This window comes from Brassica rapa, chromosome A04 (assembly GCF_000309985.2).
Source record: "Brassica rapa cultivar Chiifu-401-42 chromosome A04, CAAS_Brap_v3.01, whole genome shotgun sequence".
Classification (NCBI taxonomy): domain Eukaryota; kingdom Viridiplantae; phylum Streptophyta; class Magnoliopsida; order Brassicales; family Brassicaceae; genus Brassica; species Brassica rapa.
In genome coordinates this window covers 1,763,321-1,778,064 of record NC_024798.2, presented here as the reverse complement: position 1 = coordinate 1,778,064, position 14,744 = coordinate 1,763,321, and the positions used below count along the sequence as shown (strand labels likewise).

Sequence of the window (14,744 nt, the reverse complement as noted above, 5' to 3'; positions counted from 1 at the left end):
TAGAGAAAATTATAACGTGGCTAGTTTTTTGATATAATTAGATGCAGTTATTTAAAAATCATTATTTTAATTAGACATAACTTTTTATCAATGGTCACACACTGCTGTTTTAATATAATAGATATATAACAATTGAAAATCTCATTAGTTTTTGAGCACAGAACATGCTGATGGTTTCTATATCAGAAATGCCAAAACATTGTTCTCCCTGACAGTCTGAGACATTTATGTGACTTAAGCATGTGATAAATGAAACAAAACTTCTCGTTTCTTTCTTCGAAACAAAACTTCTCGTTTCTTCTCTTGCGAAGATTGTTCTCCCGAGAGAAAGAGTAAACTGTGATTGAGAGACAACTTGTTGCCTATTGTTTAACTATGCACTGGACGAAGTCTCTCCTTCACAACAGTTGACCTTAACCGTTTACTAATAAAATATTAGAAGACAAGTTCATTCCATGCTTAGATATATCAACTTTGAGTTTGATACGTTCAACAACATTAATTTACCATATCATAACTTATCCACTTCCCGAATTCTCAAACCATCTCAGTCTGCAACAAAAGATCATATACATATATAGACCAACCAAGTTTCATTCTTCCTCTGCAAATTTGAAGAAAAAATGAAGAGAGAACACGACCTCTTCATCAACCTACTCTTCCTTGTTGTCGTCTTATTGATGCAAGTTGGAGAGGGACAAAATACAGCAACAGACGTTAAAGTGGGAATCGTGGACGATGTAGGAATGGCATATTCCAACATGACCTTGTTCTGTATCACATGTGTCTTTCTGATTTCTACTCTTCCATCCAGAAACCCGGACAAGGCTTGTGACCACCATTGTTGACTCCAAAAAGGTGTTTATCGCAGCAGCAGCAGGTACACGCATCAGTTCAGATGTACAATTCTTGTCTGCATTTATACTGTCTCTTCCGAGTTTTTTTTTCTTCGATAACAAAACACTCCTTAGCATTAATTGCGTTTCTCGCAGCTCTTGATTTTATAACAAACCAGAACGTGAAAGCGATTATAGGACCATGGACATCCATGCAGGCGGCATTCATGATTGAGATAGGACAAAAATCTCAGGTTCCATTGTTTCATATTCTGCAACAAGTCCCTTCCTAGCTTCCATCCTAGTCAATACTTCTTGCGAGCTACGTATGATGATTCATCTCAGTACAACACGCCATTAAAGCAATCATCAAACTTTTTGGGTGGAGAGAGGTCGTACTGTATACGTTGACAACACCTTCGGAGAAGGTATAATGGCTCATCTTACCGATGCTTTACAAGAGATTAACGTTCGTATATTATAGACCGTGATCTCTCCCAATGCCACGGAATGAAATCTCCCTGGAACTTCTACGGATGATGACTCTACCCACTAGAGTATTTGTTGTCCACATTGTTGAACTGCTTGCCTCAAGATTTTTTGCCAAAGCTAAGGAAATTGGTTTGATGAAGCAAGGATACGTCTGGATCCTCACCAACGCCATTACCGATGGTCTTAGTCTCATGAACGAGACAGAAACTTGATACAATGCAAGGGGTCTTGGGTGTTAAGACTTATGTACCCAGATCGGAAGAGCTTGAAGCATTTAAATCTCGATGGAAGAATAGATCCCCTCTCCTACCCTCTGACCTGAGCGTGTATTGACTGTGGGCTTATGATGCCACTACTGCACTGGCACTGGCCATCGAAGAAGCTGGTACATCAATTTTACTTTTGTCAGACAGATGCCATGAGGAAAATGTCTGGCTTTCAAGGTCTAGGTGTGTCTCAGTATGGTCCAAAACTTCTCCAGACACTCTCTGGAGTTCGGTTCAAAGGTCTTGCTGGTGATTTCCGATTTATCAACGCGAAACTGCAGCCGTCAGTGTTTGAGATTGTTAACGTGAATGGGCAGGAGGAAGGACCATAGGATACTGGATGAAAGAACATGGTCTCTTGAAGAACGTAGACCAACACAAGCTACCATGACCACTTTCTCTACTTGGAAAGATCTACTTAGACCAGTTATATGGCCTGGAGACCCACCTTTGTACCCAAAGGTTGGGAGATCCCAACAAATGGGAAAAGGCTGAAGATTGGAGTCCCAACTAATAGCGGTTCCCCGCAGTTTGTGAAGGTTACAAGGGATCCTATCACCAATTCAACAACATTCAGTGGATTCTGCATCGAGTACTTTGAGGCTGTTATTCAAGCGATGCCCTATGATGTGTCCTATGACTTCTATCCTATAGAAGATATGGATTACGAGACTTTGGTCTACCAAGTGTACCTCGGGGTAAAGCATTACCACAATTTTCCTCTTGTATGTCATTTCTAACCTCCACTAAGCTGGATTCTCTTAACGATAGCCTTGTTCTTTTGTGTTTGGAGCAGAAATATGATGCTGTGGTCGGAGATACAACAATATCGGCAAACAGGTCAAAGTATGTTGAGTTTTCATTGCCGTACACACCATCAGGTGTGGGTCTGGTCGTTCCTGTTAAAGACAATGTCAAAAGAAGCAGTACCATATTTTTGATGCCTTTGACATGGGGACTATGGCTACTCAGTCTTTTGTCCTTTTTCATAATTGCCATTGTCGTATGGGTTCTTGAACATAGGGTAAATCCAGAGTTTGATGGGCCTGGAAATTATCAGATCAGCACTATACTCTGGTTTTCTTTCTCCATTATGGTCTTTGCACCGAGTATGTCCACTCTCTCCTTCACACTTCTATGCCAATTCTCATTTTTCACATACTTAAGTACTGCATATATATTTCCAACATCTTGTTGCTTACATCTAATGCATCTACAGGAGAAAGAGTGCTTAGCTTCTGGGCGAGGTTCGTGGTTATCGTTTGGTACTTCTTAGTACTTGTGTTGACTCAGAGTTACACCGCTAGTTTGGCATCACTTCTAACATCACAACAGCTTCATCCAACTGTAACCAACATAAATAGTTTGCTAGAAAAAGGAGAAGTTGTGGGATATCAAAGCAGTTCCTTCGTTTTGGAAAGACTCAGAGAATCAGGTTTCTCAGATGCTAAGCTCGTAAACTATCACGGAGCAGAACACTGTGACGAGCTACTGAGCATAGGATCAGCAAGAGGCGGTATTTCTGCAGCTCTCATGGAAGTGCCATATGTGAGAGTCTTTCTCGGGCAGTATTGTAACAAGTATAAAATGGTTCAAACACCATTCAAGGTCGATGGATTAGGCTTCGTAAGTCCATACCTTTGCAGAAACACTCTCTATTGCAACATTCTTCAACTCAGTTCTAAGACCATAAGTTTCTTCTGCAGGTCTTTCCCATTGGATCCCCTCTAGTGGCTGATGTTTCAAGGGCCATTCTAAAAGTGGAAGAGTCGAACAAGGCAAACCAACTGGAGAACGCATGGTTCAAGAAAATAGATGAAAGTTGCTCAGATCCACTCACCGGCCCCGACCCAAATCCATCTGTATCCTTCCGGAAACTTGGCATCGATAGTTTTTGGGTTTTGTTCCTCACTGCTGCCGTAGTCTGTGCTTTTGCATTGGTGAAATGTATGTTCCATTTCTTGAAGGAAAACCCAGATCAAAGAAACCTGCAAGGATTGTGGGAAAAGTTCCTTCAGCCAGACAGAAATTCATACATTAACCAAGTGACGAAGAAATGTCAATGCTCCATGAATAACCATGCAGAAGCAAACCCAGCAAACAATGGCAGCCAAAGTTAGCACATTTTCATTTACCTTTCCTGCGAGATTCGTATCATGTTGAAGTAATAAACACAGACATTTCCTAGGATCATGATGATCCTTGTCCATTATGATATACAGTAAAAGGCTTTAAAATATGCCCCCGTTATGAAAATGCTCTTTTGCTTGCTACTTTCTCTTCTGAATGCAGAGTTTTTGTTTATTCACTATCATAAGTGACCCATAGCTCATCTAGATTCCCAAAATCTCACAAAGTCCAAACTTTTTAAATGCAGATCAAACTATAATCAGTTATCAAAGCAAAGAAATCGAACCATTCCAAAATGAATAACAACAATTCAGAGGGAGAGAGAGTGGAGCAAAAAGTTTTCGTTGAAACATATGCTATAGCATTTGGGGAACTTGTGTTTCATAGAAGGTGAAACCTGCGAGAATTATGGGAAAACCAAGTGAAGAAATGTCAATGTCAATGGCATTCGAGACACTAACAGTGGAGAAGCAAAACAATGGCAGTCAAATTTTAGCACATTTTCTGTTTCATTTCTCTTTTTCGCTGCAAGATTCATTGTATATAAGGTTTTGAAATCTGTTCCCGTTACGAACAACACCATGACAGTTACTTGACAAACATAGTGTCGCAAGCAAAATTTACACATTTCAGATGGATTTCCGAAACTCACCAGGTCAAAACATTCAACGCAGAATTAAACCATAGATATACACCGAAATGGAATCGAAAGTTTCGGACGATCCAAGGGATCAAATGCTGGGATGGACCAGAAGGGCACAAAAAATCTGGAATAGACCTCTTCTATTTTTATTTTTTTAATGAATTAAAAATAAATTAAAGTTAAGCAGAAAATATCATAAAACCTAAAACTTCAACATATTTACATATCCAGCCAGTGTACCCACCCATTTACCATTAACCCGACCCGATCCATATTTTAATAAACCTAAATCCCCAATTTCTTTTGTCCCCAGTTTCTTTGTCTTCGACGTAACCAACGATACCTACGAACTAAAATCACGATCTCCCTCTATCTCCCATCACTAATCAAACTCGACAACAATCATCTTGAATCTCATATATTTCTCCAATTTCGTGTCACTCTTTGAGAAACTATGTCTCCAAAGAAGAAAAATAAGGAAGAAACCCAACCCAGTTCTTCTTCTTCCCCATTTTTTTCACCATAAAACAAAATCAAAAAATTTCTTCAATCATCCACTAAGTTTTTTTTCTTTTTTTTTCTAAAATCGATCAACCCATAGTTATATTTAATCAATTATATCTTATCTAGAATCAAATTTCATCTTTCCATATGATATTCAAGAAAATGAAGAACGAAAAGTATTACTAGTACAACTAGTAAACTTCAAACTAGTACAACTCGAATTAATACAACTAGTACATATTGAGTATCTCCTATACATATTTGAGAAATAATTTTCTTATGTGTCATCACCATTTTTATTCTCACAAAAAAAAAGATGACATGACTTTGAGAAAATTATAAAATAGCATCGCTTAATTATGAGATGTATAATTTTTTTTATTGATTGTTTCCAGCATATGAAAATGCTAGAAAAGAGAATGATGTAGAACCAATAAGACATATTGGTCTAATCTCTTCTGCTTGCATGTGTCAAATATATGAATAGTATATTTTTAATAATATTTGATTTGGAATTGATACGTTTATAAGTTATACTAGTTATACTAGTTGTACGATTTTTTTAAAAAATCATCTTCATCTTTTTAGTCTCGAGGCCAAAAAGCTAGATGCAGAGCCATAAAATTTTTCAACCATTGCTCTAAAGACGCAAATCACCGGAAAGAAGAAACAAATTGGGTTTGATGTATGATTTTTTTTACAAGTAATTGTTTTAATCGTGATGTATTAATACAATTGTTATCGACAATTGTAAAATTTTAGTTTGTTTATCAAGATAATAATAGCTATTAGAAGAAAACAAAATTGCAACAAATAATACAAATAATCAGTAAAAGTATTAATTAAGAATTACTTACCAAAATAAATCATTTTAATCAATTTTTTTAAATTACATTTAATTAGTAAATGATATAAATCAGCAATTCTAAATGATACATATTTTTGAATAACTTCATAAAATTAATACTAATTTTGTGTAAAAAGAAATGATGCAAATAATTTATATATTTACATCAATTATTAAATAAATTGATGTAAATTATTTGCATCACCAATTATTTTGTACAACCGATACAACTAAAGCAACATACTAACATGTAGTTCAACCACAGTGTTTAAAACCTGATACACATTTAAAACTTGATGCACAATACAAGATGAAATAACATAGTTGTACTAGTATTTGAGTTGTACTGGTTTGTACATAGTTGTACTAGTTTTTGAGTTGTATTTTGGCATTGAAATCGAAAAAACTAGTTGTACCACATAAAATTTAAACTTACCTCAGTTGTACCACTTCTTTATGTGTATATGCCTTTGCCCGAATAAAATGAAATCATCAATTTTGTTAAAATACATTTCATGTATGTTTTCCAAAAATTATGTGGACAAAGAAGTTAACAAACCTTAAAAGTATAAGGTAGATCATGCAAACTTATGAGATGGTGTGAAAACTGCAAAAAAAAAAAAAATTATCACAAATAAAAAGGAACCTATCTAAATACTTACCAATTTAGCCAGCTAATTGTTTTTTTTTCATACGGAATATCAAATGGAATATTTCAATTTCAGAATCTGAATAGTTGTACTAGTTATATCAGTATCACTAGTCTGGTAAATAAGACATAGTTGGACTAGTTATACAAGTATCAGCTGTATTGTTTGATACATATGCAAAAGTTGTATCAGTTGTACCATAGACAAAAATGATTTATCCTATAATATCATGCTTCATACTTTAACAACATTATATTAAATCTTAGAATCTTACTCACAATGTTAATATACATATTATGTGACTAAACTGAAACATAAAACATTAGAAAAATTAAAAAAAAAAAGACAGAGAAGAGTGAGAGAAAAAGAGGGAGAGAGTATACACTTACCAAACGATTTTAGAACCAAAGACGACGCACATGTGCTGTTTCAGGGCATCATATGTTGTAAAAAGACCTTAAGAAACATATGTAAAGGTGTGTGGATGAAGAGTTGAAGAAGAGAGCTTTGGTTGGTGAATGTAATGAATTTTCGTGGTGGTTGAATATGGTTGAGGGTAAAATGAAGAAGAAGAAGAGTGATTAAAGTTTATGTGGGACCCAGCCGAGAGAGAAGATGCTAGATGGTGAAATCCAATGGCTAAGATTAAAACATACTCATATGATCCGATGGCTAAGGAATAAGATTCATTAATGGCATTGTTGTAAATATTTCATCCTTAAATCTGACGGCTCACATTATAACGTGAATGATTTTGATCTAATGGTTGATATTGAAGTTTCATTAAGGGTAAAATCATAATTTACACTCACTTGTCCCATAAGAGATTAGTTTTGGTGGTTGTAGATTTTTTTTGGTCCTTTGTGCCATAAGAGATTAAAGTCCCGATCCAAGTTCGTCAAGCGATGACGGAAGCGATTATCGGCGCCTGGAGTAGAATACAATATCTGTTTGATGAATACTATAAAAGAAAGTAAATAAATTAAAAGAAAATTGGCACGTATCCCCATGAAAAAAAATCAATTAGGCAAATGACCATAGCAACTAAATGGTTATGATATACTATATACTAGGTGTCTTGCTGCACCATGTGCAGTAAAAAAATGTAAATACTTTTTAACAAATAAATATAAATTATATTTTAAAATAAAATTTTATTAATATTGTAAATTTTCTTTTTCGTATCAATATTTTAATACAAATTTGATTTAATTAAACATAAAAATTATATTTAAGAATATGCATGTATAAATATATATTTGAAATTATAATCTTAGATAGATTTTTCTATTTATTTATTTTAATTAAATATATTAAAGAAATTTGTAAAAGTTGCATACTTACCAAAAATTAAAATTAAATAATATTTATAAAATTTGTAGATATATAAGAAAATAATGATTTTATGATTAAATTTTTATAATTTTCTAAAAACAATTGTATACATTTTTGAAAATTTTAGTAATAAAATTGTATAATTTAAAAATATATAATTAAATTATATTTCGAAATTTATAATGACATATTTGAATATATTTATTTTAATGATGATTTATGAGTTATTCTCATATTCTAAAAAAAATTCCAAAAATATAAATTGACATTAAATGTAATATATGAGTTGTTACCATATTTTAAAAAGTATACAAAAAATATAAATTAACATTAAATGCAATTGTCTATGTCATATTAAGCTATAAGACATGTCATCAATTTCAGTAGTCATGTCATATTTGTTTTGTGAAATTTAGAAAGGATATGTGGCAAAATCATTTCGCAAATATAGTCTAGGGGATTTTAGTAAGAAAATTGTATAATTTAAAAATATATAATTAAATTATATTTCGAAATTTATAATGCTATATTTGAATATATTTATTTTAATGATGATTTATGAGTTATTCCCCATATTCTAAAAACATTTCCAAAAATATAAAAAGACTAAATGTAATATATGAGTTATTACCATATTTTAAAAAGTTTATCAAAAATATAAATTAACATTAAATGAAATTGTCCATGTCATATTAAGCTATAAGACATGTCATCAATTTTAATAGCCATGTCATATTTTTTTTGTGAAATTGATTGTAAAAATAACATGTAGCAAAATCACTTCGCAAATATAGTATAGAAGATATTATGTATTAATTGCAATTATACCCCTCTGTATAAACGTTATGTAAAGATTTTGTTTTTTCTTTATTTTCTTTTTATTTTGTTGTAAAATGTTTTCACCTCTAATCTTATTTATCTTCTAATTTCTTTAAAAACAATTATTCAAATTTATAAAATCTTCACAGATTTTGCAGCATAGCCACTGCATAGGAGAGGAGGAGGGTATGGGTTGGGTTTTATACCGATTGCATAGTATGGAGCTGAGTTTAGAGGAGGCTGGGGAAAAGGGAACAACAAGAAGAATGTTGTTATGATCTGCTTCGCTAGACCTAAGTGATTGGAATTTTGTACTTCTGTTGGAATCAATTTGTTTAAAACTTGTAATGGAAAAAGCATGAATATATGTACTTCTCCCTTCTCTGCTAGAGGTGGGTTGAATTTGGATTCGGTTCGGTTTGACTACTTTGATCCAGTCAAACTCAACCGAACAACATTTGATTTGATTAAATATATATATATATTATATGTATATATTTATATATTTTTGTTATATTATTTTTATATATATATTATATGTATGTGTATTTGAAGATATGATCATTTTTTTAAAAAAATACTTAGTTTTTAGTATTATGTAACCCTTAAAGAAAAATATATTTTAAATGTAAATTATAAATAAGAACAGAAATAATATAAATGATCAAAATTATTTATGTAAAGTTATTTCTATAAATGCTATAGAAAATATTGCGTGTATAATGAAAATATTGCGTGGTTTCCTATTACAAACGACTAAAATCAGGAACTAATCAAGAAATGCCATTTACGGTAACTATTAAGAATCAAATTTAATTATGATTGGAATTGGTTGAACCGGGTTTTGTAACTAATAAACTTGGGAATCAATATTATTAAATTTCAGTGGCATGGTGCCAAATGTTGTTGGTTCAGTCGCTTATTTAATCATCCTTTTTTTAATGTTGTTGGTTCAGTCCCGTGTTTCTAGACAAAAGCTCGTTTTGTGTTTTTATTTAATCATTTTTTTAATGAGTAGCATAATTGTAATTTTTTCATCATCTTCCCCATAACTTTTTTTATAGGGTTTCGACTCTAAATCTATTTTCATGGTGGCCATCAACTATTTTCCTGTAAATTATCAAATTGTTATGTGCTTATGTATTAATTATGTCTCAAATACATAGATCTGCCATAAAATATCAGTTTAAAACATTCTAAACTCAAAAAAAAAAAGGAATTGCGATCTCCGATTTGCTCGCCGCCTATGGCGAAATCGCCATGCCCAAGCACCGCCCAATGTCTCGCAGGCGCTTAATCGGAAGCCTTACCCGCGTTTTCGAACATGGCCTTTGTCTTAATTTGTTGTAGTCTGAGACCAGTAAGTGGAATAAAGGAAAGCAGCTACAAAGTGATTTCAGAAACCACAAATAGATCGATTGTAGCTTGTACTCTGTATCTGTGTTTGAGTTATGTATTTGTTTGTTAGCTTTCAAAGAAAACTTGATAACTGTTTCTGGTAGAGAAAATTATAATGTGGCTAGTGTTTTGATATAATTAGATGCAGTTATTTAAAAATCAGTTATTTTTAATTAGACATAACTTTTTATCAATTGGTCACACTGCTGTTTTAATATAATAGATATATAACAATTGAAAATCTCATTAGTTTGAGCACAGAACATGCTGATGGTTTCTATATCAGAAATGCCAAAAACATTGTTCTCCCGACAGTCTGAGACATTTATGTGACTTAAGCATGTGATAAATGAAACAAAACTTCTCGTTTCTTCTCTTGCGAAGAATTGTTCTCCCGAGAGAAAGAGTAAACTGTGATTGAGAGACAACTTGTTGCCTATTGTTTAACTATGCACTGGACGAAGTCTCTTCCTTCACAACAGTTGACCTTAACCGTTTACTAATCAAAATATTAGAAGACAAGTTCATTCCATTGCTTAGATATATCAACTTGGAGTTTGATACGTTCAACAACATTAATTTACCATATCATAACTTATCCACTTCCCGAATTCTCAAACCATCTCAGTCTGCAACAAAAGATCATACCATATATAGACCAACCAAGTTTCATTCTTCCTCTGCAAAATTTGAAGAAAAAAATATGAAGAGAGAACACGACCTCTTCATCAACCTACTCTTCCTTGTTGTCGTCTTATTGATGCAAGTTGGAGAGGGACAAAATACAGCAACAGACGTTAAAGTGGGAATCGTGGACGATGTAGGAATGGCATATTCCAACATGACCTTGTTCTGTATCAACATGTCTCTTTCTGATTTCTACTCTTCCCATCCAGAAACCCGGACAAGGCTTGTGACCACCATTGTTGACTCCAAAAAGGATGTTGTTATCGCAGCAGCAGCAGGTACACGCATCAGTTCAGATGTACAATTCTTGTCTGCATTTATACTGTCTCTTCCGAGTTTTTTTTTTCGCATAACAAAACACTCCTTAGCATTAATTGCGTTTCTCGCAGCTCTTGATTTGATAACAAACCAGAACGTGAAAGCGATTATAGGACCATGGACATCCATGCAGGCGCAATTCATGATTGAGATAGGACAAAAATCTCAGGTTCCAATTGTTTCATATTCTGCAACAAGTCCCTTCCTAGCTTCCATCCGTAGTCAATACTTCTTTCGAGCTACGTATGATGATTCATCTCAAGTACACGCCATTAAAGCAATCATCAAACTTTTTGGGTGGAGAGAGGTCGTACCTGTATACGTTGACAACACCTTCGGAGAAGGTATAATGCCTCATCTTACCGATGCTTTACAAGAGATTAACGTTCGTATACCTTATAGGACCGTGATCTCTCCCAATGCCACGGATGATGAAATCTCCCTGGAACTTCTACGGATGATGACTCTACCCACTAGAGTATTTGTTGTCCACATTGTTGAACTGCTTGTATTCACTAAATACTCGAGTTGAAATTTGTTTTAAGATTCAAGAATTTGGTTCTATTATGTGTTACTTATTAGTATGCGGTGGTATAGTTGCTTTTCGATTATTCTTGCTTTGGTATTGTATATCAAATTAACAAATTATCCAACTCATAATTATAGATGTACAAATGTGGATTTGTAATAAAGTTTGATGACAATACTATTCTTTTTTTTTTAATTCGTATTCATAGTGGAGTGTGCATGTGTCAGAAAGAGGCATATAACAACTTTTATGTTTTTGCATATGGATTTTTTTAAATGACATATGTATAGAGGTTTTTCAACCATTACTTCACTGGCACAAAATATTTATAACTGCAAATACTTTCTTTTAAAAGCAAAACTAATAAAAGCGTGTACAACAAATGTATTTTGATATATATTATATGCATCAAGTTATAAAGGTCGGAAACATTGCAAAACTGTTTGGAGCAAAGTTTTTAACTTCATGATATTCATCTTGATGTCAGTCAGTGCCGGCCTTGGCCACAAACAGAAGAAGCATGAGCTTCCAACCGACATGATAATAAGTATTTTCACGGCCATATATTTATAAAAAGTCACTTTAGCCTAGTGGTTCTTAGAGAAATTACCAGTGCTGGAGGTGTTGGGTTCAATTACCTTTTGTTATATTTATATATATAACCAGTACTGTATCAATTACCAGTACTGTATTCATTTATTCAGTCTTTTGTTATATTTATATATATATATAGATTTATCATTTAGTAACTGTTTCAAACTTCATAAATCTCAAGACCGGTTCTGTTACACCCCGTTCATTTTGCGCGATAAGCAGACCCTTTAAATCTTTTATTGTGTTGGACTCCTTGGGCTCGCGTTTTAGCGTGAGTCCATAAGCTTGAGGGTGTGTTTGTCGGTTACCACAGGTTGATCTCAACGGAACAGTAACATTACAAGGTAGAAAAGTACCTCTTCATACATGTGTGGGACAGTGGGAGCTTTCACATGATCATGTCATGTATGTCAAGCCACCTCTTAGTCAGTTTCATATTTTTAGAACATTTTTTCTCTTGTTAATTTTGAATTTTGATAAAGGTAAAACAAAACAGAAATATTATAATATTTCTAAGCTTATCTATACTATTACTTGCGAAGTAAAATTTTGCAACGGAACTCTCACGTTAAAAGTTAGAGCGGTTAATATTATTTATAACCTTAATGAATTATTATATAAATTAGTCAAAAAATAAAAACGAATTTCAAATTAATCTGATTAAAAAAGTGATTAAAATTAATAATAAATCGTTTATACCCTTAATGAATAAATGATATAAATAAGTCAAAAATAAAAACAAATTTAAAATATATCTGATTAAATAAGTGATTAAATTAATAATAATAAGAATTATCTAAAATATAAATAATTAAAAACGAATTTCTATTAATACTAGTATATTTATATATTTATATTAGGTATTTGACTATAAATAAATATAATAAAATTTTCAAAAATAAAAACATGTTTTAAAACATAAGATAATTCTTAGATATATTCTGTTGTTATCTAAAAATAATATTTTATTATAAAATTTATAGTTAGATATAAAACAATTTATAATTAAATGCTAATCAAATAAATATATTTTCTAAAATATATGTGAATTTTTAAAATTTAACACAGCAATAAGCATACATATATATTGATAAAAACTAATGAATATATATTAATAATATTTTATTTATATGTTATATTTGATAAATGACTATAAGTAAATATAATAAAATACTAAAAAATAAAATATATTTTTAAAACATAAGATAATTCTTAAATATGTTGTGTTTTTAACTGAAATAATATTTTTTACTATAAAATACAAAGTTTAATGTTTTATTTATCTATTTAAAACATAATATATAATTTATTATGTTAATTTTGATTTAATAGTTATAAACAAATAAATATCTATAAAAACATTATGCCCGCATGTGCGGGCATAACACCTAGTTAAAAGTATATCTGTTTAAGTAAGTCATTCTAATCGAGATGAAAAACAACAATTTAAATAAGTCATTTTAATTAAGTAAGTTTAGTCTCCAACTTTAAAACGGAACAAAAGAAAGTTTCATATTTGTGTTGATCAAACTATTTTGGCTTCATTAAATTTCAATAAACAGTTAACTTTTACATGACTGAAATAACGTGATCAGAACATTTCCAAAAGAAGGTATATAACTTCAAATTTAGAGTTTTTAGAGTGAAACTTCATATTTGAAGTTTTAATATTCAAAATTCCAAATTTAAAGTTTCATCTTTTTATTTACATTTTGGTCTTTATAATCAATTACACATTATATTTATGATTCTTAATTTTTTTTTAATCTTTAAGACTTTTTTATATCATAAATATTTCAGTTTTATTTGTATAAATTCAAATTTTGCACATAAATTTAAATAAAATTTTTAAAATAAAATTTACAATATTCTTAAACTTTAATTAGACAAGAATATTATAAAAAACTTAATAAAAAAACTTTTTATAAAGATACATGAAGACATAATTATTTCACAAATTTAAATATTACAACAACACTAATAGTCTAGTAAATAATCTCCGTAACCTCTAAAATATTGTCCAAACAAATTTTGTGTAACCAAACATAAAGCATTACGAAAATAATTTTATGCAATAATGAGATATTTTACTTATACTTTAGTATTTAATTATATATTTATATTTGTAATTTTATAATTTAGTGTAAGAATTTATTAATTAGTACTATTGTAATAATTTTATATATGTGGTAGTTATTTATAAAAGTTTTATGGATTTATATCAATTTTGGCAAATATAAAGACAATAGTTTAAATTGCAACATCTATCTTATTAAAGCAGAAGTACAATTAAGATATGTTTGAAAACATCTTATATATTAAAACAGAAGTCACAACATTGATTCATGTGTGATTTTTGTTTTAAAAATGGACCCTCACTATAAACCAATTATCATTCATTTATTACTAATAATATGGATTATTTAATAATATATCATTCCTAATATAATATCGACTCCTAAAACCCCGGATCGGTTAGCAAACTCACATTGATTCATGTGTGATATTTTTATTTGGATCATTATTTAATTTTTTTATTAGATGTATTTTCTTAATGCTAATATATAATCTTTTAACTACTTAAATCATAATATAGTTTGATATCTTTTAATTTATAATATAAATATAAATATATATATATATATACATATTTAACTTTCTTAACAAATGTGTTGAAAAACATTATAACAATATCT

The 14,744-nt window shown here is 31.1% G+C and overlaps 2 protein-coding genes across 3 annotated transcripts in view; one reads left to right on the top strand and one right to left on the bottom strand.

Annotated features, from left to right (window-relative positions):
* Nucleotides 1-14,744, bottom strand: part of LOC103863002 (dirigent protein 17) — a 65,869-nt gene that overhangs the window by 37,076 nt on the left and 14,049 nt on the right. The gene's annotated exons all lie outside the window — the stretch shown is intronic.
* On the top strand, nt 624-3,885 carry LOC117133559 (glutamate receptor 2.1-like). Its single transcript, XM_033290044.1, is given in 17 exon segments — nt 624-777; nt 780-803; nt 806-880; nt 993-1,094; nt 1,097-1,135; nt 1,138-1,184; nt 1,187-1,232; nt 1,235-1,346; nt 1,348-1,534; nt 1,536-1,726; nt 1,728-1,906; nt 1,909-1,968; nt 1,971-2,036; nt 2,039-2,292; nt 2,391-2,703; nt 2,814-3,220; nt 3,301-3,885. Coding segments are annotated over 17 exon segments (2,670 nt in total). The 3' UTR covers nt 3,715-3,885.